At 35.4% G+C, this 27832-nt stretch overlaps 2 protein-coding genes across 5 annotated transcripts in view; one reads left to right on the top strand and one right to left on the bottom strand.

Moving 5' to 3' along the window:
• mccc1 (methylcrotonyl-CoA carboxylase subunit) overlaps positions 1–26172 on the top strand; it is a 38067-nt gene extending 11895 nt beyond the window's left edge. The window contains exons 17-20 of one of the 3 annotated variants that reach the window (XR_003935202.1): positions 1004–1111; positions 3755–3826; positions 8188–8804; positions 26162–26172. Coding sequence is in view for 1 of the 3 variants with exons in the window: in XM_030131804.1 (XP_029987664.1) it covers positions 1004–1111; positions 3755–3826; positions 8188–8304 (297 nt within the window). In the remaining 2 variants the exon portion in view is untranslated. Of the gene's footprint in view, positions 1–1003; positions 1112–3754; positions 3827–8187; positions 9068–26161 lie in introns of those variants that run through there. The other 2 variants (XM_030131804.1, XR_003935203.1) reach the window with 2 other exon arrangements.
• The window catches only part of atp11b (ATPase phospholipid transporting 11B), a 63389-nt gene continuing 59591 nt past the window's right edge, over positions 24035–27832 (bottom strand). For both annotated transcript variants that reach the window (XR_003935201.1, XM_030131803.1), the window contains one exon: positions 24035–26182. Coding sequence is in view for 1 of the 2 variants with exons in the window: in XM_030131803.1 (XP_029987663.1) it covers positions 26104–26182 (79 nt within the window). In the remaining variant the exon portion in view is untranslated. The remainder of the gene's footprint in view (positions 26183–27832) is intronic.

The following is a 27832-nucleotide window of genomic DNA, read 5'->3' on the forward strand; positions in this document are numbered from 1 at the left end:
ACAGATCCCACTGTAATGAGATAATCCCAATTAATACCACTTTGCCCATCAGTGGTCATAATGTTATGGCTGACTGGTGCACAGTAGTTGGTATATGCATAAACAGCCTAATTCAGTTACAAAACATTTCTCCTCGTCTTTTCCTGTTTTTTTTTTTTTTTTTGTTTTTTTTGTTTTTTTAAATCAGGGTTCCCACGGGGTCTTAAAAAGTCTTGAATTTACAAATCTGCATTTAATATCTTAAAGTCTTTAAAAAGGTATTAAATTTGATATGTTAGGTCTTCAGTTCTGTTGCCATAAAATTCACTGTATTGTGTTTAAATGTTTGTTAAATGTGAAAGCTGCAAAGAAAGTAACATTGATTTACTCAGTTCCACCTGTTCCAGCCTGACAATTTGCATTGAAATTAAGAACCAATTATCGCTAACTTTGCAGCCCCCGGTGAGAAATGATCACAGAACATTCATCCCAACACGTGCAGCTGTTAGTCACACACGTTGCCTGAGAAAGCTGACTTTGGGAAGTTTAAGGGGCGGCTGGCAACCGAAAAGTAAGCGTGGGGAAGTGCAAATATAATAACGCTTGGTTGGAGAAAAGATTATTCTCGACCTGGTTGACACAAGTGGAAGGGAAGGGCTGTGAAATGGGCATTAAATTTTGTTTTAAGTAGTCTTAAAAAGGTCTTTAAAGTCTTAACTTTAACTTGTAGGAATCCTGTTTGATGGATTGATTGATTGCATGTTCATTTTCCCCTTGAAGAGTTTATGTAAATGCTGCAAATCTTTGCTTTCTGCTCCCTGACTTAAAGAGAGCTATGTCTCAGCTGTCAGTGCAGAAACTCTCTATTTCCTGCCCCTCAGCGTCCGTTATCTTTTAAAACCGGTGACTGGAGACAGACTCGACATCCGACATCAGGGGAAATTAAAGCCTGCTGAGATCCTCTCACCTCAGCTGTCTGTTCGCTGTCACCTCTGCGTTTGACATCTACACTTGTGTTCTGCAGGAGGGAAGCTCCCAGGTGTCTGTTCCTGTGCCCAAGTATCTGGCTGGTGTGAGCGGATCTGGGGCTCAGGGAGGAGCTGTGGCCCCCATGACGGGAACCATAGAGAAGGTCAGTTCAGATGGAACTTCCATCACACCGTTCTGAACACAAACCACTATTACAAATATGTAACAGGGTGGTGGCGCAGGTCTTGAAAGTCTTAAAAAGTATGGAGTTTTGAAACACTTGTTTTCCAGACTGTGAAAAGTTTGGAATTTTGTGTGTACGTCTTACTAATGTATGAAAAAATGTTTCTCTCATAGTCAAATTTTAGAGCATGCTCAAAGGCACATAATCTCGTAAAATAAGAAATGCATGAGGAAACATAAAAAAAAACTTATGTGATTTATGATTTAATGGAAAAACTGACATTACTCCTTTCTGTTTTTCCATCATTTAATAAATATCAGTAAAGTTTTCCACAGATGTCCAATGGAAAAACCACTATAGACGAATTTTAGAGTATGCTCAAAGGCACATAATCTGGTAAGAGAAGAAATACATGAGGAAACATAAAAAACTTGATATGATTTCACTAACTGGACGGTACTGGAATGATTCTAGTGAAACTTGTTTGTGCGATATGCATGCACTTTTGTGGTTGTCATGTTTTGAAATGTGTCTGTCAGTAAAACATAATTTACTGGGAATTATTCATTCATTCATGCATTTATTAAAATGAACTTTTCTACTACACACAACAGGGACAGTCTCAACCAAAAAAGTAGGCACGCAAGTATAAAAGTACATAAAGCCAAGGTCTTGGGGAAAAAATAGCAGTTTTGAAAAAGCCTGGAATTCTTATTTGGATAAAGATCAAACACCCTGATGTAGGGAAAATATTTATGTGCATCCTCTTCAATCGTACATTAACATTAAGGACTCTGTAAAGTAGTAGCTTTTGCAGACACAAGCACAACTCTTAAAGAGTGGGAATAAATAGAATGATATTTACCAGCAGATTAGAGTTAAATGACTCCATATGGTTTATAATGAAGCCTCTCTGTGTCAGTGTGTTCGGGAATGTCGTCTTTTTTCCTCTTGGATGTGCAGTGTGTAATGCGGAGTGTGTTTGACCAGAAGGAGATTAGCCTCCGTTTGCTTTGTAGTTAGCTAGTCCGCCTGCAGTCTTGCCTCTAAATGTGTCACATGCAAAGTGAAAGTTTATTTATTTAGTTTTAGCATTTTTATGCAAGTTTAAAGCTTCAGTGTGTGATACTTTTTCTGTCACTAGCAGAAATCCCTTAGTTAACTTTCAGCATATTGTAATCCAATATGCTACTTTTTACACCCATGTCTCCATGTTGCCCATCAGCTGATTGACCCACGTCTGATGGAGGTGTCATACATCTGACCCATCAGGCCGATTCACAGGAAAATACATACATACTGTAAACGACAGAAAAAAAGCACCTCATCACAAAATAAGTAATATATGGTGATGTCACAGTATTAAGACTTTGATTTATTAATATTATAAGTGTAACAAAGGACCTTTTTCCGCAACTAGTCATGTGAATAAAAAAACAACAACAAAAAAACAGATATTGACGGACGTTACAAGCTAAGAAGAGTTTTAAAGAAACATGGTGCATTATGTGTGGACACACCAGGAAACTGAATAATTTTTAAATTTAGTACAGGATAGAAAGGTAATATATAATAATAATGAATATATCTGTAAATCAACACCATATTTATGTTCCTTGCCATGTTTATGGAATGACTTCTCCTGTCATCTCACGATAATAAATAAACAAATCATCGCATTTGTGATTTAATGGAAAAACCGACATTATGTACTTGTTTTTTTTTTCGACATTTAGTAAATATCAGTAAAGTTTTCCACAGATGTCCAATGGAAAAGTCACTATAGATGAATGTTAGAGTATGCTCAAAGGCACATAGTCTTGTAAGAGAAGAAATACATGAGGAAAGCATATAAACTTGACATGATTTCACTAACCGGTCAGTACTGGAATGATTCTAGTGAAACATATTTTGTGATTTTCATGTTTTGAAACATAATTTACTCTGAATTATGTATTCATTCATTATACATTTATTAAAATGAACATTTCTACAACACACAACAGGTACAGTCTCAACCAAAAAAAGTAGGCACGCAAGTATTAAAGTACATAAAGACAAAGTCTTGGGGGGAAAAAATAGCAGTTTTGAAAAAGTATGAAATTTTTATTTAGATAAAGAGCAAACACCTTTGTCTATAGAGGGGATTCAGGCTCTGCAGCATCAATGGAAGAAGTTTATGGTCCTCAAATTGGGCTGTGTTGAAAAATAAAACACACATGGTCTTATTTCAGCAGGACTTCACTGCCAACACTGAACTTTTCAGTGAAAGCTCGTCCTGAAAGTCTCCGTTTGCAGTGCTCTGTTTGCTTCCACCTGGTTTATTATCTTCCTTTATGAGAACACCTCAGAGTAAATGATTGTTTATTTAATCTGCGCCGACAGCCGGTGTAATGAGCCTAAAACAGAAGTGATACGAGCCGACTGGATGCCAAGTTTTGAACAAGCACAAGAGAAATGAAAGATGACTGAGCTGCTAATTAAAAGGGAGACTTACTGTAGGAATCCAGAGATACTTTAAACAGTCACATCTTCTTCATATATCTGATCTCTTTGTTTTTTTTTTTTCCCTGATGCGAACGAGGAGTGTTTTCTAAACAGATCTGTTTTCTCTATGTTCAGGTGATGGTGAAGGCAGGAGATAAAGTTGCTGCTGGAGACCCGTTGATGGTCATGATCGCCATGAAGATGGAGGTAAGAAGCTCCAACTGCCTCTGTCTCACACACATTCTCATGGGTAACTACTCCATAACACCAACTATGGCACAAAGCTTTAAAAACCCAGATGAATTAAAGAAAAGTATCTTAAACACAATAAGTGAAATATATAAAAATCCTTTATTTGGGTAAGTCGTTTAAAAATCCAACATGCTTTGACCCAAAGTGATAAAGTAACAATACCCTGGAGTTTTGTGACTTTATATTTTGTGATAATTAACAGTTTACATGCAAACATGGCTGTTCACCTTACGTCAAATACTAGACAGTATTGTGATTATCCTGAACGCTGAAATTTGTGTTGATGCTTGTTAATGAGAAAAATAAGCCACCAATTTTACCAACAATCTTCACACATTATGACTGAGTGAATCTAAATTTACAGTTCAGCCTCATTAATAAACTCACAGGGTCTGAATCATCCAGGACTTTGCTAGACTAATAATGTATATCAATAAAAGGATGTAACATATATTTAAGTAAGATTATTACCAAAAAGAAATCAATCAATCAAATTTTATTTATATTGTGCCAAATCATAAGAAAAGTTATCTCATGACACTTAGAGTCAAGATCAGACTCTTCATAAATCAGATGTTTTTATGCTATGAATGTGTTCCTTAAATTAACAAGTATTGGAAGTTTATATAATATTAGAAGAAAAAAACAGATATGAATACACCAAGTCTGTGCACCAGTACTCTGAATATCCTTTCCAACTTTCACCTAAAAAAGCAGCTGAGAAAAGTCCACGAGGAACCCTTAGAATCCCCTTAAGACCCCAAAACTAAAATGTGGGAACACTGCTCCTTAAGGAAGAACTGTCTTTAAATAAAGAAAAAAAAATTATAATTTGAAGGTTAAAAAAAATCAGAAAATATTTGCAGATTTAAGCACATTATTGGCAAGAAACAGTAAAACAACAAACATCAGAAGACCATGAGTAAGCAGATGGTTTGTGAGTTATCAACAACTGTCCCTGTAGAGAAAATCACCTATAAAATGAAACATCAACAACATAATGTCCGTCAGATCTGGGACGAATTAGCTCTGTATGTAACAGGAACAGACTTGACACATATGATGAAATTGCCTGGGGACATGTAAACAGTAACAGTATGTACAGAAATGTTTTTTCTTTAAAATGCACTAAAATAGAGGATAATTCTAACTTGATCCCCAACCAAGAACTGGAATAAATTCAGGGCGTGGGGGTATCCAGGTTTGTTTGACACATTTTTTTCAATACATGCAACTGGGTTTTATGATGCGCAAACAATAAAAAAGAACGACAGGAAACAAAACAACTGTAGCAAGAAAAAGGAAGGCAGAGTGACATCCTGTTTGTCCTGTGAAGCAAAACATCCCCACATATTGAATTTATTTGTCTTTTATATCAACTGTATCTGGTTCCTTGTATTCTCCCTGAACTCCATCCGCTCATGTGTCTCCTTCTTCCTCTTTTAACACCGTGTTTATCAGCTGATTAAACCCTCAGCAGATGGAGGTTTGGTTGAATCCACACAGACCACAGAGCAGAAATATTAATACATACCAACAGAAAAACACCAACCACTCATTTTGTTTCCCTTTAATTATCCTTCATAAAACAAGCAAACATATATGAGGTAATGTCACAAGGAAATATATAAAAAAAAAAGGCTGTTAAAGGTTATACAGTTTTGTGCAAAACCATATTAACCATTAGGTTTGTTGGTCTATGAAGGGAAATAAATGTTGAGGAAAAAATATTCAGAAAAAAACTGTGTCTAAAGAAATATTGTCTTGATGAGGTTCTGGACTAAACCAGCTCTAGATGTAAAGTGTCATGAGAAAACTTTTGTTATGATGTGTGTAAATAATGTTCGAAATAACAAATAAACAAGTGGTGCCAGGTACAACTAGGGATGTAACAATTACCGGTATAGCGTAAACTGCAGTAAAATTGCAGACGGTTAGTATTACCGTTAAAATTCTAATTATCATGATAACCGTGTTTGATTACCACACGTTTAGGGGAAAAAACCCCATGTAAAGATCTGCTTTTATGTTAAATATTTGAGTATAGTTTTAATTTACTACAATTTTCATTTTATATACCAAATATTTGGAACCAATATTCACATTTAAAGTCTCTGAAAAGGTTTAAGTATCTTTGTGTTATTTATGCAATATATACATTTTTCAAATCAGATTTTTTTTTTGTGTCTGTGTTTTGTCCTTTTATGTTGATTATAGTAGGTTAAAGTGAAAAAATAATAGGCAGATGATATAGATGAAGTTGAGCTGAAAAAAAAAAAGATACCAAACATGGGTATAGTAAACATTTGTTTATATAGTATATAAAGGCAAAATCAAAAGTACTGAAAAACAGCCAAAATAAGCTCAGACCACTAAGGGTTAATATTTGAATGTTTCTGCCAAGAGAAGGTACATTGTGCCTATTATTATTTTTTTTTTGTATTTATTTATTTATTTATTTATTATTAAATACAACTTGGTTAAATTATTTCAGTCTGTGTATAAGTACTTTTTGAACATTTTTAGCACAATTTCAACAATACTGCGATAATAATGATAACTGTTATATGAAATTTTCATATCATTACATCCCTAGGCACAACAAACCCCGCCCCTCGCACATATTATAGCTTATTTGGTATCGATCCAGCTGATGTCATCTTGCTTATGCGTGTGCTGATGTCATCATATCAATTGCTTCTATATAAGTGCCAAGTTTGAAGTAAATTGAAACAAAATTGATGTTTTTATAGACATTTGAAATTTTGCCCATTATAAGTAAATGGGAGAAAAAAAATATTTAAAAATTCATAAATAATTTCAACTTTGACCTATTTTTCCCAAAATCTAACCACATCTATTCTGGGTCGCTGGCAATCTGTAAACCCAATTTAGTATGAGTTCAACCAATAGTTTTGCTGCTAAAGTGTTAACAAACAAACCAAAAACAGTACCCCTTGCGTCCACTTTGGGGGGCGGAGTAATAAGATATGACTGTATGTATAATGTATAACTAAAATTTGATTGTAACCAAAATGTCTAGTCTTCAGTATGACCTCCTGTTACATTTAACATGTCTTAAAGTGTTTTTTTTTTTACAGACATGATGAGATTTACTGACCTAACGTTTAGTGATTTTACGTCAGGTTTGATTCAACACACGTCAAATGTGTCATACTGTGTTGCCACTGTGGACGCCATTTAGTTCAGATGGTGTGTGTGTGCTGTAGTTCATGTTCATATTTCCTGTATTTTCCTGTTACTTAATAGAGAGTTATAAAGAGTTACATAAACATATAGGGTACAAAACAAAACCAAGCCAAAGACTCACTAAGATTTTTACACAGTTCTATATATGGAAGATTTGCATATGCTTGTGTACTTGTATAAAGTTTGCGTTGCGGTTTATGTTTGTTTATGCTGACAGCAGGTAGTTTTGCTGCTCCATATGAACAGAATTGGTGATGAAAAACGCCTAAACATGCAGAAGGATTTTTGCTGAGATCTCTGTTTTTTGGCTGTTTTCATGGATGCAGAAAATCATTAGATAACATCAAAAAACCTCCAGCTCGTGCAAATCTTCCCACAGGACTGATGCAAAATTAGCAGACTGCAGATTTCAGCAGCTGTTATTGGGTCTTTTTCCTTTGTTGCTTCCTCTTGCAGGTATATTTTTCACTGATCTTCACTTATTTGACCAAACTGGTACAAACAGTATATTGAGGTGCATTATTTCAGATAAAGATAACTTTATTTATCCCATAGTGGGGAAATTCAAGTGTGAAAGAAAAAAAAAAAACTACTGAAAAATAATAGAAATATTTAATAGTAATAAACAAGTCTACATATATATACAGATATTACCAGACCAGATACAGGTATTTACAGACAAATGAAGGAAAATATCCAGTGAAAACAAACTGCACATGAAATAAATTGAACTGTTTACTGAACTGTAGCTCACTGTAGACATGTATTTACACTATTTATTTTGGCTTTTTTTTTTTTTTTTTTTTTTTTTTTACATTTTGTGTTGATTGGAAATGACATAATGCAACAGTTTTTTCAGATACTTTAAAAAAAAAAATTTTTGGAATATCTTTTACAGTGGACAGCGCTTTTACAAGTTGTGACACTCTTGTTCCCCACAGTGGACATTAATGCATTGCTGGGATGCAGGAGGTTAAATTAATACATTAAATAAACGCAGTGAAGCCTCTTTTTGATGATATTTGTTTCTGGATTCTCGTACATACACAGATACCGTTTCCTGAATTTCTAATAAACTCTTTCTTTCTCTTGTTTTATTTCTGCAGCACACAATCCGGGCGCCAAAGTCAGGTGTGATTAAGAAGGTTTTCTTTAGCGAAGGCTCTCAGGCCAATCGCCACGCTGCCCTGGTGGAACTGGAGGAAGAGGAGGAGCAGCAGTAAACACGTAAACGCACAACCACCAATACACAAAGACCAGTAAGGATGAGCCGGGACTAGTGACTGTGACGACCGGAGGGAAAGTGAGTCTGTTTAGTCATGTTTCTTATAATGTGAGTCACACTGCGAATCATCTGCAGGGGGTGAGTTCGGCTCAGTCTGGGGCGAGGAAGACGGGGGTATTTTTATCCTCAAATGCATCTGATGAGGTTCAGAACAGTTACAGTCACCCGAAATGTTACTGAGCACGACTGAAAACAGAGCAACCACTGTTTCCAACAAACATCTGCACAACAAGGCGGCCTTTTCACACAGTTTCACCTAAAATAAGAAAACTGTTGTCTGTTTCTGTGTGTTTTCTGACTGTTTTTTCTGGTCTATATTCTGTTGGTTTCCGTTATTGCTGTAGTTTTAGTTCATCCTTTTAGTGCTCTATTGCTTTGGTGAATACTCTACTCTGATTGGGCAGTGAAAACCAATAGAGAGCTGAAGTCCCACCCCCTGTGTCTCAGGACATCTGTCAACGACTAGAGACAAGTTTTTGATCCTGTCTGATTCGTGTCATCGTTTACACATATGAGGTCAGTCAATTTAAAAGATCATTTCAGAAGTAAAAAAAGTCGTGTCTTTTCACTTTTTGGTAAAGAAACAACTAATTTAGTGTTAAACATGTGAATGAACTGTATGTTGGGTCACATGAGATACATGTCAACACAAAAACGGATACTACTATGACACATTTTACCACAAAATTCAAGAGTGAGGTGAAAACGTAGTAAAATTAGGTGAAAATCACTACAGTTGGGTCATGTTAAAGCTGCAGACATGTCTTCATTAACTACGTAACTCTGGTGGTTAGCCTTTATATTTACATATTTTCACAACAAACTCCAACTTTCTTGACTTATCTTTTAAATTGACAAACATTTGTATAAACAAGTGGTGCCCCTTGCATGTAGTGTAACTTACTTTGGCATCGATCCAGCTGATGTCATCATGTTTGCATGTGGTGATGTCAGCGTAGATATAGACAGCATAGACAAATTTCGCCCTTTGTAAGTAAATGGGAGAAGAAAAAAGATTTTAAAAATTCATAAAAATTTGAACTTTGACCTACTTTTCCCAAAATGTAACCACATCTGTTCGGGGTCACTGGCAATCTATAAACCCAGATTGGTAGGAATTCAACCAATAGTTTTGCTGCTACACCCATTATATGTAAATAGGAATTTTTTTCCTGTGTTTTTTTTCCCCACAAATTTTTTTCCCGGGGTTTTTATTTTCCCACAATCTTTTTTTTTCCTGTTTTTGTGCCAAGGTTGAAGTAAATTGAAACAAAATTGATGGTTTTAAAGATGAGAAATTTTGGCCATTATAAGTAAATGGAAGAGAAAAAAAAAAGATTTTCAAAATTTGTAAAAAATTTGAAGTTTTTCCCTGGGTTTTTTTCCCCCTAATAATTTTTTTCCTGGGTTTTTGTTTTCCCACAAAAAAAAAAAATCCTTTTTTTTCCCCCTCCCCCCACTATTTTTTTTTGTCTGGGTTTTTATTTCCTCACTTTTTTTTTTCTGTTTTTGTGATAAGGTTGAAGTAAATGGAAACAAAGTTGATGGTTTTAAAGATGTGAAATTTCACCCATTATGAGTAAATGGGAGGGAAAAAAAGTTTTAAAAATTCATAAAAAATTGAACTTTGACATACTTTTCCCAAAATGTAATCACATCTGTTCTGGGTCACTGGCAATCTATAAACCCAATTTGGTATGAATTCAACCAATAGTTTTGCTGCTAGAGTGTTAACAATCAAAGAACCAAACAAACTGAACCAAAAACAATACCCCTTGCCTCCCCTTCAGGGGGCGGGGTGATATTGTGTAACACTGGTCTACAATATTTTAGAGATTAAATGTTCTAAATCATACATACTTTAATGAGATGAATCAGAAAACAAATGATAAAGTGCTGGTTATCTGATGTTTTCATGTATATGATAAACGGTTATTACATATATATTGGTTTATGTACATTTATACAGTAGATTTATATATCTTCCATTATTAAGAACCTGTAAAATGAATGTATTATAATGTACAGACAGTGTTTTGAAGTTCAGACAAACATTCCTTTGGAGTAAAACTCATTCTATCATTAATTCACAGTATTTCACTGCAGACAGCCAGCATTTTAGACTTCATTTCACTCTATTTGTGACTCAATCTTGGTGACATTTCACTACTTTTATTCTGAGGGTGTTTTACTTGTAGACCAGTGTTATTCAACCTCTCATCATTCGTAATTTGATTTTTTTTTTAAAAATTAGGTCCATTGGACACAACTGAAATGGGCGGGACTTCAGTTTTCTATTTCAGTCAAACACACCATTGCTGTGCTTTATGCAGATCAAAAAATAAAATCTAAAACAATTTCACATGGAATCATTTTAAAACATATTCACACTCATGTAAGAATAAGTGTAATAACATACAGTGAGTCATTGTGGTGAAATGAACCTGACGTTGCATTGTCTGGGTTTATTTTACAACAATGACAGCATTGATGCACATTTTGACTTAAATAAGCACTGATGGGTTTAATCGTTTCCTCTCTAACACACTCTATGCACTTGTTTATTTGTGATTTGTCTGGAATGGATGTGAAATACACCCTGCAGCACAGGATCATAGATGATTGATCATGTGAAGTTACTGATTAATGCCTCATATTATCGACTTAAATTACGCTCTATGTATCTGCATTTTTCTGTTTATTTTCCAGATGAATCTATTATTTATGGGTTTGGTAACACACTCTTGTATATATTTGATAAAAATACGCAAAAAATAAAGCCTGTTAGGAGTTTGTTTCTGCCTTGTATCTGTGTGAAATGTCTTTTATTTGTGATGTAAGAAAATATTTGGTGTTGGGGTTTCCTCCCAGACTGACCCTCCTTGACCACCCCCCGCCCCCAAAAGCTCCTCTGAACATATTTGGGGCTTAAACACTCCAGCTAATGTGACTTCAGATCATTCTGGTACAAATATCGATGTGTGTGTTTGGCATCCTTTGCTCTGTTTTCCCTTGGGTGGTGAAATGTCGGTCACAGAGGGTTTTACGTAGACAGATGGTTCGGTTCTGTGCTAATCCACCCTCGGTCTAAATGACACAGTCTACATTAAACGCATTCACCCTTTTCGTACTAACTGCTGTGATTCGAGGCCTTGTAGACGAAGACTGATTAACACCTCTGTTTGTTTTTTTTTTTTTTGTAGATGTATGATTTTTGTAAAAGGATGATACTGGAAAGGACAGAAAATGAAATAAATGTTTGTGAGAAATCCTAAAAGTGTCGTGTCTTTATTGATCAACATTAGACCCAGCAAATGTCAGGAAAGTACAAGCTTTGGCTTTTTGTAATTAAATAAGTGCCTATATTGGAAACATCATGATATAACAGTTTTTTCAGATGCATTTTTAAAAACTTTTACGGAATGTACTTTACTGTGGACAGTTTTTTTTTTTCTCAGAATAAAGCTGTGAAACTCTTATGGCTGGGTCTAGAAGGTTAAAAGAGGGTTTGTTCATGTTTTAACCTTTTTTTTCCTCTTTTACATTAAAACCTTCCTTTTACATTTAATAAATTACGCATGATGACTTTTTTTTTTTCTTTGTTCAGTTATTTTGTCTCGGTCACTATTGAATTTTTTTGGCAAAATTAATGCACATCATAATCAATAAGACAATAGTTACTGAAAAGGTGAAAGCTCAAGCTATAGCATATTACCTCGTATTACTATTTTTTTTATCTCGCTGCATATTAATTAAGTTATCCTTTTAAAATAAATGAAACAATGAACAAAACTTAGCATTTGCACAAAGTGTCATTTTACACGTTTTCATATATGTTCATAAAGTGTTTTAATTAAATCCTAAGGCATTAATAAATGCTCCCTGAGGTGTTTCTAACTTTTTTCAGATTATAGTAAGGCTATATGTACTTCAAAAATTGTCATTTTGAACACGTTTTCACATTTGTTCATAAAGTGTTTAAAATACTTGTTATAGTATTAATAAGTGATCTCTGATGGGTTTCATGCTGTTCCTCGTGTTAAATCAGGTTTTTACAGGTGTTCTTTTTTTTACTTCTATTTGTGTAATAGTAAGGCTGTACTATCTACTTCAAAAATGGTCATTTTATATATGATTTCACATATGTTCATAAAGTGTTTTAAATACTTACTATAGTACTCAGGGCTGGTTCTAGTCATTTTGGCACCCTTGGCAAAATATGAATTTCACAGCAGCAGGTCCAGAGATGATCCAGGGAAAACCTGTGAGGCGATAAAGCACAGAGACTCCAGGGAAGAAGACAGTTTGAAATAATCCCAAAGGCATCAATTAATGATATGTGAGATACTTAGGACTGTTTAAAGCCGACTAAGTCTTTTTCCTGGTTTTTTACTTTTCCCCACTACATTTTTTTTCCTGTTTTTTTTTTTTCTTTCACTAAACTGCTTTCCTAGTCCTCACCCCACACACGATTCCATGACAAATGCCCACAACCTTAATGAAAAAAGAGACAAATGCCCACAATTTGTAGTATGTCATCATTCCAATGGGGGAAGTATATGAAGCATGCAAATACTAACCCCTAACCTAACCTAACCCCAACCCTAACAATGTATATAATTTTGTTGCTAATGAAATATTATAAAATAAAGTTGTGGGCATTTGTCTCTTTTTTCATTAAGGTTGTGGGCATTTGTCTTGTGGGCATATGTCTGCGCAACCCCCCCCACACACACACTCAGACGTTTTTATGGATTTGTGTGTGTAACCGGCCTAGCCTGTCACCAACTCTGCATTGTGGAAGGAAGGAAGAACCGAAGCCCACTACTGCTTTTGCCGGACGGGGTCGTTTACTTTCAGGAATTCTTTTCTGAGTGAAACACGTAAACTTAATCAGTACAGCAGCTTCGTACAATCAGGCTTCATGCACACCTCTAAGAAAGAAAAAGAAAACAGGCCGCATGAAAAACCGCCGACATGATCCGCTAGCTTAGCCCTAGCTCAGCATGCTACTCATAAATGCTGTACATAAAGAAATAAACACGCACCGAATCAAACGTAATGACATAAACAAGCTCTGTGACCCTTATAAAATAAAAAGTCACGTCTCTGACTAGTTTTTTCCCTCTTTTACCATGCTACAACGTATTATTCACAGGAGCATTTGTCTTAGCTTACCTGTTTTAGCGCGAATATCCCGGAAGTGACGTGGCTAAAATGTCAAAGGTCACACAACGTAAGAACAATTAAAAAATAAATAAATAAATAAATAAACTCCACCCAGAAAATCATATACCGTGAAAATATACTTGAAAACCAGTTGTAGAACAGAAACGAAAACATGAAGTGGATTTTTGGTGGAATATAAAACTCATATTAACACATCTGTTACATGTGCTGTGTATGTTATTTGTTTTCAGCTAAAGCACTTGTTTTCCTTATTAGATGTAGTCAGTGTTCACAGTGTGGGGTGCAGGGCCACTGGATCCCTAAAGGCTGGGGCGCTGTAAAGGGGGGTTAAACATGGCAAATTCATGGGGCCCAGCATTCCCAGGGGGCCCAGGTGAGAAGTTGTGAAAATTTTGTGTAAGCTCTGGAGTAAAAGAGAGGCATAGACACCAGGAGTTGGACTTCAAAAGTTAAGTTTCACTTTCAGTTTCACGCCAGTTATGGCACTTATCGAAACCCCCCCAGATGGATAAGTGAGTGATGATGATGATGAATGCAGGGGAGAGGCAGGACCACAGCAGCAGGTCCAGAGATGATCCTGGGAAAACCTGTGAGGCAATAAAGCACAGAGACTCCAGGGAAGAAGACAGTTCACAATAATCCCAAAGGCATCAATTAGTGATATGTGAGGTATTTAGGACGGTTTAAAACCAACTAAGTCTTTTTCCTGTTTTTTTTTTTTTTTTTTCCCCACTAAATTTTTTTTCCAGAGTTTTTATTTTCATAAAAAAAAATTTTTCCCTTTTTTTTTTTTATTATTTTCCCACAAAATTTTTTGTTTGTTTGTTTGTTTTTTTTTACAAATTTTTTTCCTGTTTTTTTCCCCCCACTAATTTTTTCCTGGGTTTTTATTTTCCAACTAAATGTTTTTCCTGGGTTTTTTTCCCCCACTAATTTTTTTCTGGTCCCCCCCCCCCCCTAAATTCTTTTCCTGGGTTTTTTCCCCACTTAATTTTTTTCCTGTTTTTATGCGAAGGTTGAAGTAAATTTAAACAAAATTGATATTTTTAAAGATGTGAAATTTTGGCCATTATAAGTAAATGGGAAAATGGGAGAAGAAAAAAATGTTTAAAAATTCATAAAAATTTGAACTTTGACCTACTTTTCAAAAAATGTAATCACATCTATTCTGGGTCACTGGCAATCTATAAACCCAATTTGGTATGAATTCAACCAATAGTTTTGCTGCTAAAGTGTAAACAAACAAACCAAGCCAAAAACAGTACCCCTTGCCTCCCCTTCTGGGGGCAGGGTAATAAACTCTTTCCAGTTTCTTCAGATGGTCTTCTTAGACTGAGGCAAACGGAGCCAGTCTGTATCAATCACTATTATCTGCCTGGGATTGAGTCTTAATCGACTTTCCTTCCGCATTTAGAACAAACACATTTCAGCTGAGTTGTTTTGTGGCTTGTTTGCCTTTTCTCCATTAGCATTTCCTGGCTCTGGTTAGTCCATGTCCCCAGAACTCCACATCAGAAGTGAACATACAGACCATAATGCTACAACAAAAAATTACAGCTGTAAAAGCTGTAAAAGGTCCAACACGACCCACCGAATGAATCTGGAAAGTCCAAAAAATTCTATTTTTCAGTTCTACATGCCTGTCATTAAATGTTTTGTGCCTTTGTAGATCCACTGTGATCTGTAACTTGTAATGCACATGTGTAAATGATGAGGCATAATATTGTTAAAATTGCACTTATTTTTCTTAAAAAATTTCTGGTGGTTCATGGATGTTCAGGTTTTTCACGTTTGTCTGCAAATGTAAACATTTTATACTGTAATTCAGCATTTCTTTTTTGCACTAAAACAAAGAAAAAAATGTGTTGTCATTATTTATAGAATATTATGCTATTATTTTACTCAAATTGAGCTGCATGTGGCCCCTGAAATTAAATAGGTTGACACCATTGTTTTAACCCATCAACACCCAAACATCCACTGGTAACCAAAATCATTTACTGATATAAAAAGTTAAATAAGTGTTGAACCACTAATCCTATCAAGACATGTCAATAATTGGTGTAAAATGCAGTTTGTCATCTTTTTATGGTCATCAGATATAACCCATTTGGACGTTCAAAGGCTCCATAGTTACCGTGGAAACACCGTCATCTTCTACAATATTGATTCACCAGTAAAACCCATGGAGTTGGATCAATGACAGTGGATGGACACTTATTTTTTGCTTGGTTAATGATAGATTTGACTGAAAAAGTTGCTTTTCTTCCCTTTTCTCTGTTTCTGATATAAAAACCTTCAACTTTAATTTGAGCTTTTCTGAACATCTACATGATCCATAAATTAAATATCGGAAAATACTGGATTTTCACTTATAAATGTAAAATACAGAGCATATTAGAATAAATGTTGATAAATCACTTAATAAAAATGAAATATAGAGGGAAAAAAAATCATTTGGGAACTGACATATAAAAGTAGCTCTGTTTCTTTATGGGTTAATGTCTGTAATAAAGTCAAAGAAGTGAAACAAAAAAAGATTAGTTTCTTAAAAATGTATTTATTTCGTAAATAGAACTGCATTTTCATAAACATCAGCTAGAAGACAGATTTACAGACAGAAGGAGACACTGCAACACATATCAGTCAACAGAAGAGTGATGATGGTGTTAAAGAATCGTCTGGTGCTGCACGATTTACTGACGAGAGCGGAGGAGGAGGAGGAGGGGGAGGAGAAATGACTTCAACAAACCGATCAGGGCTGAAACTGAAACAATCCTGCAGCCTCCAGTCTCACAGGCCGATGCTGAGTCACAGGACTTTCTGCTGCATGAAACCCATTCGCTTGACATTTTCATTTAGACTCTTGTCTTTCAGACTAATTTAATCAACACAGCCTTGATTTTATTAAACTGCAAAATCGGGGGTTGGGCTTTCAGAGAGCATCTCAGCGCTGGCGTCATTTTGCATCGAAATGTTCTGCATTTGTTTTATTAAAAAAAAAAAAAAAACACATTGTTTTCAGCATTTGATGACAGCTTTTCACTGTTTCTGAATTTACCTCATACTCTGAACATACAGACTGTATTTCTGGAAGCACAAATCTAGCTGGAGGTTGATTTTAATGCAGGGGTATCAAACATATGGCCCGTGGACCAAAAGTGGCCGTCCAAAAGGTCCAATCTGGCCCACGGGATGAATTTGCAAAGTCCAAAAATTCGTACGTTACCAGTAAAGAGTGTCACTAGTCACTTTTCCATTGACCCTAAAATTGCGCAAATATAACAAAATTTCCCTAACGGATAAACAACAATTTCACCAAAACTCTAATTTTTCAATGAAAGGTTTTCGCGCTGGCAACAGGTGGTTTTTCAGGTGTAGCAAAACTGGTATATCACGCAAAACTGCAATGGAAAGACCTTTGTACACAAGTAGTCACGTGAATTAAAAAAAAAAAAAAACTGATGTTGACGGATGTTACGAGCGAAAAAGAAGAGTTTTAAAAGAAACATGGTACGTGTGGACCCACCAGGAAAACAAATCATTTTTTAATTTAGTACAGGATAAAGGGGTAATATATAAGAATAATGAATATATCTGTCCTCACTGTGTTGTTCTGTTTTTATGTTTTGCCTTTTCGTCAACTGTCTTTCTTGTCACCTGCCTAGGGACTACAGATGGAAATTAGCACTGCTGCTGCAATCTGGCATATTTACAGCTGCAATTGTTGTAGATGTTCATTAATATGCACTGTCCCTAATAAATACATAAATATATAAAATAAAATAAAAAAGAATCACAATGATAAATAAACAAATCAGGCGCATTTGTGATTTAATGGAAAAAACGACATTACGCACTCGTGTATTTTCGACATTTAGTAAATATCGGTAAAGTTTTACGCAGACGTCCAATGGAAAAGCTACGATTGACTGTTGACAAATGTCAATCTTACATTAAATGTTACATTTCTCAGTTCCAGATGGCTGTTATTTAATGTTTTGTGCAGTTGTAGTTCCACTATGATCTGTAAGCTGTAATACACGTGTAAATGAACATTGCTAAAATCACTGTAATACATACACTACAGACTGAGCTTTCACCTTTTCAGTAAATACTGTCTTGTTATTGATTACAGTGTTTATTAATTTTGGACAAAATTTCAATAGTGACCGAAACAAAATAACTGAACAAAAAAAAATGGCATCAGGTGTAATTAGTTAAGTGTAAAATAAATTTTTAACATAATTCGGCCCATGGAATGAATTTGCAAAGTCCAAAAATTAGGATGTTAACAGTAAAATGTGTCACTAGTGGCTTTTCCATTGGACATCTGCGCAAAACATTACCGATTTTTACTAACTGTTGAAAAAAGAGAAGTGTGTAATGTCCGTTATTCCATCAAATCACAAATGCAATTTGTTTATTATTGTGAGATGACACCAGAAACCATTCCATAAACATGTCGACGAACATAAATATCATGTTGATTTATAGATATATTCATTATTATCATATATTACCCCTCTATCTCGTACTAAATTCAAAAATGATTCGGTTTCCTAGTGTGTCCCCACACACTGCGCCATGTTTCTTTTAAAACTTTTCTTCTTTGCTTGTTGTAACACCCATCAACATCCTTTTTTTTTTTTTTTTTTTAATTCATGTGACTCTAGTTGTGGAAAAAGGTCGTTCCATTGGAGTTTTGCGTGATATACCATTTGCGCTACGACTGAAAAACCACCTCTAACCAGAGCAAAAACTTTTAATCAGAAAATGAGTTTTAGCGAAATTGTTGATTTTCCATTAGGTAAATTTTTATGCGCAAGTTGTATAAGTTATATTCGTGCAATTTGAGGATCAATAAAAAAGCAACTACTGTCTTGACAGGTTTTGATCTTCAGTTAAATTCTGTATTTTTCAGTTCCAGATGCCTGTCATTAAATGTTTTGTGCATTTGTAGATCCACTGTGATCTGTAAGTTGTAATGCACATGTGTAAATGATACGATGAGGCATAATACTGTTAAAATTGGGCTTATTTTTCTTAAAAATTTCTGGTTGCTCATCATCATAGATGTTCAGGTTTTTCACATTTTTGTTTGAAAATGTAAACATTTTTATACTTTTTTTTGCACTAAAACAAAGACAAAAAATGCGGAGTTGTCATCAATTATACATTATGATGCTATTATTTGACTTAAATTGAGCTGCACGAGGCCCCTGAACTTAAATGAGTTTGACACCTCTGCTTTAATGTCTGTAATTAAGTTTCCGGTTAAACGTCAGGCCTCTGCATGATGGATGACCTGATGATCTGATGCGGTGCAGGAGGATCAAATATTTAGTCATTTCTGAATTTAATGGCTGAGTCGTCATCTCCTGCTTCCAGAAATACCCCTGAGGCCTCGTATCTGAAGCCTGACATGGATCTCACTGAAGAACACCTGATCTTTACATGTCCAGCTGGACCAGGAAAAAACATGACAGAAAAAAATAAAAATCAATAAATAACATGGAATCTTTTTTTCCAGCATAAAGTCTCAAAATAATCCAGTATGTCATCCTGGTTCTTTTACGTCCCTCAAGCAAAAACCAACCAGTATCTTTTATTTCCAGCCGACTTTGGAGAAAGGACACATTGAAATAGAAACTGCTGTGAATGTTTCCCTTGATATACTTTATCTTTTGACAGAATTACATTTTATTTTGCCACAAACACATATTCATATCTCTGTAACCAGACACACTGATACAGCTCTGGAAAAAAAAAAAAAAAAAAGCCAGTGACTATTTTTACGTTTGTGTTTGAGTAGGATTAACATTTTTGTTAATTGTAGGAGCTATGTTGCTTTTTTTTTTTTTTTTACAGAAAATTATTTTTAATGCTCTTTCTTTTTTTAAGAGCAGAAAAGTGAGGTTTTAATTTATGACGTGTCCAGAAATCAGCATTTGGTACATTTGCAGCCAAAAGTTTTGGAAATGACGAATAGATTCTTTGCTTAAACCATAAAGACCCAGTGGAATTTTTCTCACTAACCTTTCTTAAGAGATTTATTACAATCTAATATATTATTCTCTGTATTTTGCTTTTTTTTTTTTTTTTACTGAAAATTAGATATATTCCTGCATTTAATTTACTGATCATGAAGATGTTAATAAAACCTCAGATTAAAGATGAGGCAAATTATATCAGAAACAGAGAAAAATGAAGAAAAAGTGACTTTTTAAACAAAATCTATCATTAACTGAACATAAACCCAGTGTCTCCATCCACTGTCACTGATCCAACTCCATGGGTTTTACTGGTGAATCAAGTGTTTTAGAAGATGACAGTGTTTCCACGGTAACTACGGAGCCTCTGAACGTCCAAATGGGTCATATCTGATGACCATGAAAAGATGATAAACTGCATTTTACACAAATTATTTACATGTATTGATAGGTGTTTGTGTTTAAACGCAAAGACATATTTGACACCCAAAAAACTGCATTTGAACCCTTTTTTTTCTGTGATTGAATTTTCTTTTTTTGTGGAGTTATTTTTTGATAGAAAACAACTCTTTTGATTGAAGTCATCATTTTTGTATTTGGGCCATATTATGGACAGGACATTTGTGCCTTCATTATTCAATCAAAAAAAAAAAAAAAATCACTTCAATTAAAAAACACAAAACAAAAAAACCATTTTCAATCAAAGAAAAGTGTTCAAATGAATTTTGGGGGGTTTCAACTTTTTTTCTGCATTTTAACACTTATTTTCTTTGAAGTGAAAAAAGTTTTGAAGTCTTTTTTTTGATTGATTAATGGATCAACAGTTTAGATCAGCAGATGCTTTTGGTTGTTGGTGGATATTTGGGTCTTTATGTGTTAAATGTGATTAATTTGTCATTAAATTTCTTTGAAACCTTTATACTGATTCTAATTGTTTTTCAGTGTAGCTCAGAAACACATGGAAATATTTAAATTAAGTAGCAAATTGTGCAAAAAACAAAACTTTTGGCCACAAGTGATTTTCACTGTTGTTGCCTGTTCTCATGTTACTTTTTTCTCCTTTTTGTTGCAGATGTTCTGAGGTTCAAAATGGACAATAGTCTCTTACTGTTTTTTTTGTTTTTTTTCCAGAGCTGTCCATTTAAAGACATTTCCTTACTGCTGCTTTTGGACTCTTTGGGTTTCCTTCATGTGCGTACAGAGGTATTTCTGACTTCATTAGTTGGAGTGTACCGTTCAAATGCTGGTTAGTTTATGTTAACAACAACAAAATCAACCGCTCAGTTTGTAATTTATCATCTGATACGTGTCAATAACAACAGATTATTACAATATTGGCATCAGAAATATTTCCCAGCATCAATAAAGTATCAGTTCTTCTTTTACTTGACATAAACAGCACAACTGAGGCAGTGAAAACAGTATTTTATCTGATCTGAGGTCCTTCATATGTGCAAACCCTCAATCCTTCACTCGTCTAGAGCTAATAATGAAGGATGTGAGCGTTCCGAAGGGTTTTGCAGAATAGAATTTCTCATGACAAAGTAACCTGCGTGCAAATGGAAAATAAAACGCATTTTCCAATCAACCAATGACATAAGTGTATCCAGCAGAACAGATATGAGGTCAAGTCTTTCAAAACAAACAGAAAAACATGTATAAATTGTCCTTTGGTGCTTAATGGAAACTGACTTTTGACTAAATGATCACAGATATTTAACGACTGATAGTGAAATGCTCTTTAATATATTCTGTAACTTATTTCACTTCCTGTTTGTTTCAGGTTTGCATCTCTGTTCACCCTGGTTTAACCTCGTGATGGATACGTTATAAAAAAACAAAAAACAAACAAAACAAAACAAAAAATCCTGCAAATTCATTTCAGTTGGGCTAGTCGTACAGGAGGTACAGTATAAAATAACACAAAAAGAAAATGTACCGCAAATATAAATAGTCACCGTCATTGTCAGTTGCACATGTGAACAGAGGATGTCAACTAACAGGACCTGAAGTGCAGCAAAAAAAAAAAAAAACAACTCTGACTTTTCACAAACATGTTTACATAGTAACCATAGCAACAGAACCATCCTTTGACTGCACCTTCCCTGTGTGAGTTGAAGTTTAAAACGGTTGTCTTGGGTTTATTTTTTTGTCTCTATTTGATGCTCCTGTCGCTCTTCAGTCAAAACCGTCATTTTCCTTCTGTTCACCTGTTTTTACCTCTGATCCGTTTGACCTTTGACCTCTGTATCAGGGACAGCATGTGGCCACTGCGATTGCTTACGATAAAGCTAGCTATGTACTGTACCGCCTTCAAACAAATATAGAAGCACTCACACACTTCATGAACGAATGATAGAAACAAACATGACTCAGATGATTTCATGATATGATCGAAGGAACACAAGAAAAACGATAGAATAGGATTTTGATATGTGTTTTGTGCAAATGCTCTGCTTTTCTTTTCATCTCTGTTGAAGCTGAATCATATCTAATATATATTTATGTATATATATATATATTTATGTATGTATCTAAAGATGGAGACATTCTGCTGTCTGGGTTGACATGCATCAGCTCTGGTTCTGAAAAGCGTCTCAGCGTTAAAGTTACTTTTTATAAAAAATTATACATTTCTGATCTGATGCTTGGGAAATATTTTTCAGATCTGGGTTCTACTTCCGGTTTTGTTCACACTAAGATGTTATTAACCCCTAAAGACCCAGTGCTACTTTTCTGGCCATTCCTAAATGAATTTTTCTCTTTATTTAACTTTTCCTCAATGATTTCTCACCATTTATTACCCCGCCCCCCGAAGGGGAGGCAAGGGCTACTGTTTTTGGTTCAGTTTTTTTGTTTGTTAACACTTTAGCAGCAAAACTGTTGGTTCAATTCACACCAAATTTAGTTTATAGATTGCCAGTGACCCAGAATAGATGTCATGACATTTTGGGACAAGTAGGTTAAAGTTCAAATTTTTTATGAATTCTTAAAATCTTCCCATTTACTTATAATGGGCAAAATACGTGTGAAGAGTGGGGTTTGTTGTGCCTGGCACCACTTGCTATAATATTATCCTCTGTATTTTGCATTTTTCACCGCAAATTATGTATTTTCTTATATTTAATTTCGTATATTTAATTTAGATGTTCATGAAAACTCAGTAAATTCAAAGGTTATTATATCAAAACAGAGAAAAATGAAGAAAAAGTTACTTTTTTTTAGTAAATTTATCCTTAACTGAGCATAAAACTGTTATTGATCCAGCTCCATGGGTTTTACTGGTGAATCAATGTTGTAGAAGATAGCAATGTTTCCATGGTAACTATGGAGCCTCTGAATGTCCAAATGGGTCATATCTGATGACCACGAAAAGACGACAAACTGCATTTTACACCAATTATTTACATGCATTGATAGGATTAGTGGATCAACAGGTATTAAACAGTTTAAATCAGTAAATACTTTTGGTTACCAGTAGATGTTTGGGTCTTTATGGGTTAAACCTGATTTGACCTGAAAATATTCCCCGTGCGTTGTGATGTCTAACGCTGAGACGCCTTCGGTCATCAGGCTGAATGAAAAAAAAGGCATTCAAGGGGAACTAGTATCCGAACACAACGTAACGACGACAGGCTCAAACAGCTTCTAGATGCAGTACCTTCAGAAATCTACCGCTAATCTTGAAAATATATGGCTTTATAAACAGACCCAATCTGCCCTCCTTCAGGGCGATGGCGGGGAGACGGAGGCCTGGACCGTCAGACGAGAAAGCAGCGCAAACAGTAAGTCTTCTGAACAACAATATAAGCTTCTGTACAATCAGGCACAAAAATAAACACTTTATCTCTTTCACTCCAGTCTGAATCCTTTGGTCTTTGGTACCGCAGAAGAGATGAAGCTCCATGTGGAGGATGGAGAACTGAAAGACATGAGCAGAGCCCTGGATCAGCACTACAGCCGCCCGCTCCGACATCTTCCCTTTGTGTTCAAAGAGATGTGTGCACGCTGAGGTCTCTGTAGAAGGGTGCATTGTGGGTAATGGAAGCAGTGTGTGTGTATGGGGGTGTTGGTCTGCAAGCCAACACCTCTGATGTGAAAAGTACTGAGGTTCGTCCTGGTGCTACATGTTTGATCCTGATGCGTGGAAGGGCCGGTGGTCCCACGGTCAGCGTGCCCAAACCGGCTTCGAACTGGACTGAGACGTGATTTTAGCTCATATTTGTAGAAAAGGTCCAATGGTACAGTTTTCAATCTGTGTCCAGGTAACTAGTTGCTTATTATCATACATACTGACTGTTTATTAATCATTATAAAACACTTATTAATGCCTTAATCTGCATGACTACATTCTAGAATAACCTGCAAATGACTGCTTGTTGATGGCAAGGAAGCTCCCGTACATGCATTACATGAATTAAAATCTTAATATAGATTTCTGTTTGGGACTACGTGAGTCATGTACAACTTTTTTTTTTTTTTTTTACTTACCATCAACAAACAGCATTTTACTGAGGTTAAACTAAAAGGTTAATGGTCTATTAGTTGTAGACTATGGTCAGAGGAAGGCATTGATAAGTTTTTTATGATGATAAATAAAGAGTCTATATCTTCGCTAACAAGGAACTAGTTAAATCTGAATATGTGTATATTAATATGAATTTTAATCTTATGCATATATATGACTTCAAATGGTCATTTTAAGGACCAGTATGTAAGATTTAGGGAGAGTATTTGCAGAAATGGAACATAATATATTGTAATTTGTGTATAACAATCTATAACTAGAAATCCCTTTGAAAGAGCCCTTAAGATCTACAGATTAATGAAGTTCTTTCTACAGTAGCCCTTCATGGACAAACCACACACGGGCTGGTGATCTTAAATCTTACACACTGGTCCTCTAAGTTCAGATCAGACCAAAGATTCACAATGAGACAAGTTGAAGCTCAGATCTATGTGGAATCACTTGTCTGCAACGTTCTAATGTTCAGTACTCAACTTCTAAGTGACAGCTCCTTTTATAGCTGTATATGATATGTAGCGTCTTAAAATATGAATGAGTCCAGTTGCATCTGTAGTACTGATGAAAGAACACAAGCATAAAATATGAAAGAGTCTGGAATAACTCCTGACTGTCCTTGGAGGACTTCTGTCATTTAGAGGCGTTGGGTTAGCCCAGCTAACGTCATTTTGAAAAAAAAAAAAAAAAAGTACTGCAGCCTGTTTCACACCTGTATTATTGTTTGTATTATTATTTACCGTATTATTTATTATTAATTATTTGTTGTAGAGGGATTATTTTCTTTGAAAATAAAAAAATATACTAGTAGAAAAAAAAAATAAAGTCCAATATTGTACCTTCCTATTGTGTCTCATCTGACCTCATTTTGGGAAAAAAAAGTACTGTAGTCAAAGGTGAGAGACCAGTACTTTTTGATTCTGTTTGATTTATACCATCATTTACACATAATATTTGATGGTTCAAAAGATAATTTTACAAATGGAGAAAGTCACAGCTTGTTGTAAAATTATAAGTCTCATATTGTGAAAATACCTATAGACTACACACCCCAAGGTTGAGGAAGTAATGTCATTGTAATGTTCACTTTCCACAAGAATGAGGTGAAATATAGTGAGAAAAAAATCACTTTTTTGGTGTTTCTGACATTCATCATGTGCACCGAGGTTTCTTCATCACCAACTGCAACTTTCTTGACTCATAAAAGTATATTTTGAATTCCACATCATATATGTAAATGGTGGCACAAACCAAACAGGATCAGAAAGTTGCTTGTCTGTTGCCATTCATCGATTTTTTACCAAAATTAGGCTCCATGAGGCACACCAGAAGGGGCAAGACTTCTATCAGTGAGGGGAAAAACACATGATCGGGGCCGGTGACAGCTGAGCTACAGCCCCTAAACCCAAAGGGAAAAAAAAAAAAAAAGTTAAGCGATCCACTAGTGGTTTTCTCGAATCTTAGGAAACACTTAAGACAGATCCCTCCACATTGCTAAAACGTCCAAAAACAGTCACTTCTTATGAATCTTTGGTCTGACCTGTGCTTCGATGTCTGCTATATTGAAAAATGTTTGGCAAAGGTAATACAGTGAAGAAGAAAGTATTTGTGTGAAGGTTCATGTAACTGTGCAGAGCTGACGCTGACTCATAAAGCCTTACACTTAAAATAACTCCTTCGGCTTTTTAAGACACTTTTTAAAGTTACTGAATCTCTGATTATGCGACAAAGTGTAAACAGCAGGACGTCGATGAATGCTGCTGCTCAGATGATGCTTCCACATATGTTGGCTTCATGCTACAGTTCCTTCACGACCGTTTTCTTCCAAGAATGTGACTCCCAGAAGAGTTACGGATCAAGCGCCCGCTGCACTGAGCGTTAAGTCCTTTGGTTTCTACGACGACAGGATGGTTTCCATTTCTGTCTGCTTTGCATCCAGCTGAAAGTGCGTCCCGTTTGGACCGTAGTCGGTGTGTGAGAGGGCGAGTGGCGAATATGACTGTGTGTTTGTTACAGTCAGCGGCTCTGGGAGTCAGCAGTGGGTGGCCTCGATGGGCGACAGCGTCAGGATGCTGCGATCGTTGGAGTAGTTCTCTGTGTCGCTCCAAGACCTGAAAACAGGCAGCAGTGACTGAGGGTTAGGAGGCTGAAGGGGTTTGAGTGTATCTGTGGATGAGGGGGCGGGGTTTCACAAGCTAACGCAAAGTTAGCCAAAGGTTTGTTTACTATCTCAGCAGCTGCACTCCAACTAGTGGCAACTACAACTACTTTATTTTCCGTGTTGAACATCACCACGACTATAATCAACATTACAAAACACAGCTGTAAGGATCAGGCTAGTCGATTCTACATCTTAACTTTCAAAAACACCAGTGCAGCTGTTTTCACTCCCTCAAAAATGTTGTGTGGAATAATCATCTGAAACAGTTTTAATCTACATAAGCAGCTGGACGAAGCAGAGAAGAAAAGTGAATAAAGAAAAAAGTTAATGAATGAAGTGATGATAGTTGAGTATCACGAGTCTCTCCTCATCCTCAACCAACTCTTCTGTTTTTATTTTCACAACTCAGTTCATGGGTCGTGTCATAATCGGATCTGAAATTGAGCTTTTTTATGATTAAGTATTATTTTTCTATCCAATATCCAGGGTGTTTGCTCTTTATCCAAATAAAAATTCCAGACTTTTTCAAAACCGCCATTTTTTCCCCCAAAACCTTGACTTTATGTACTTTTATACTTGCGTGCCTACTTTTTTTTTGTTTGAGATTGCACCTGTTTTGTGTTGTAGAAAAGTTTGTTTTAAAAAAATGTACGAATGAATGACTGCATATGTCACAGTAAATTATGTTTTACTGACAGAAACATTTTCAAAACATGAAAACCACAAAAGTGCATGGATATCACACTAACAAGTTTCACTAGAATCATTCTAGACAGGTTAGTGAAATCACATCAGTTTTTTTTTTTAATATGCTTTCCTCATGTATTTCTTATCTTACAAGATCATGTGCCTTGGAGCATACTATGAGAGAAATTCAACTATGAGAGAAATTCACACAAAATTCCAGACTTTTTAAGACTTTCAAGACCTGTGCAAGCACCCTGAATATCAGATAAACTAACGTTCAAATGTACCACTCTGGTTCTGAAGCTGCTGCCTATCACTACTACAATGAGAAAAGAACATTTACATATATTATTAGAGTTTCTTATTTGTATATTTGTTTTGAACTGTACTCAATCATGGTGCTCTGAAAATTGACAACATGATTTTTCATTTTTACTGCAAATATGCACAGCCTCGTTGGAAAAAAAAAGATCATAACAGGCTTGTACTGTAGGCACTAGGCATGATGGGTAATCGCTTCATCCGCCTGTCTTCTCAGCCTGATCCTCTAGAACAAACTCAGTCTGGACTCATTAGACTACATGACCCTTTGCCACTAAAACAGCCCCATCTTTATGCTTTATAGAAACTGAGTTGTTTCAGAGACTAAAAGCTACTCATTGCATCAGTTAAAGAACTCATTGCAGCTGAAATATACTAATCACTGCAGTTATTATCAAATAAATGGATCTGAACTATTGGCATAGTTGTGAATTTTCTCAGATGCCTATGAAAAGTTATGTTTGACTTAATTGCAAAACTAGTACCACTAAATACTGAACTCCCTCAGCAATTTGACTATTCCTTTAACTCTTATTGGTTCGTATAATTGTTTTTAAGAGATTGTTAGATTTACTTAGCCAAGTGAAACTGC

This window comes from Sphaeramia orbicularis, chromosome 4 (genome assembly GCF_902148855.1).
Source record: "Sphaeramia orbicularis chromosome 4, fSphaOr1.1, whole genome shotgun sequence".
Lineage (NCBI taxonomy): Eukaryota > Metazoa > Chordata > Actinopteri > Kurtiformes > Apogonidae > Sphaeramia > Sphaeramia orbicularis.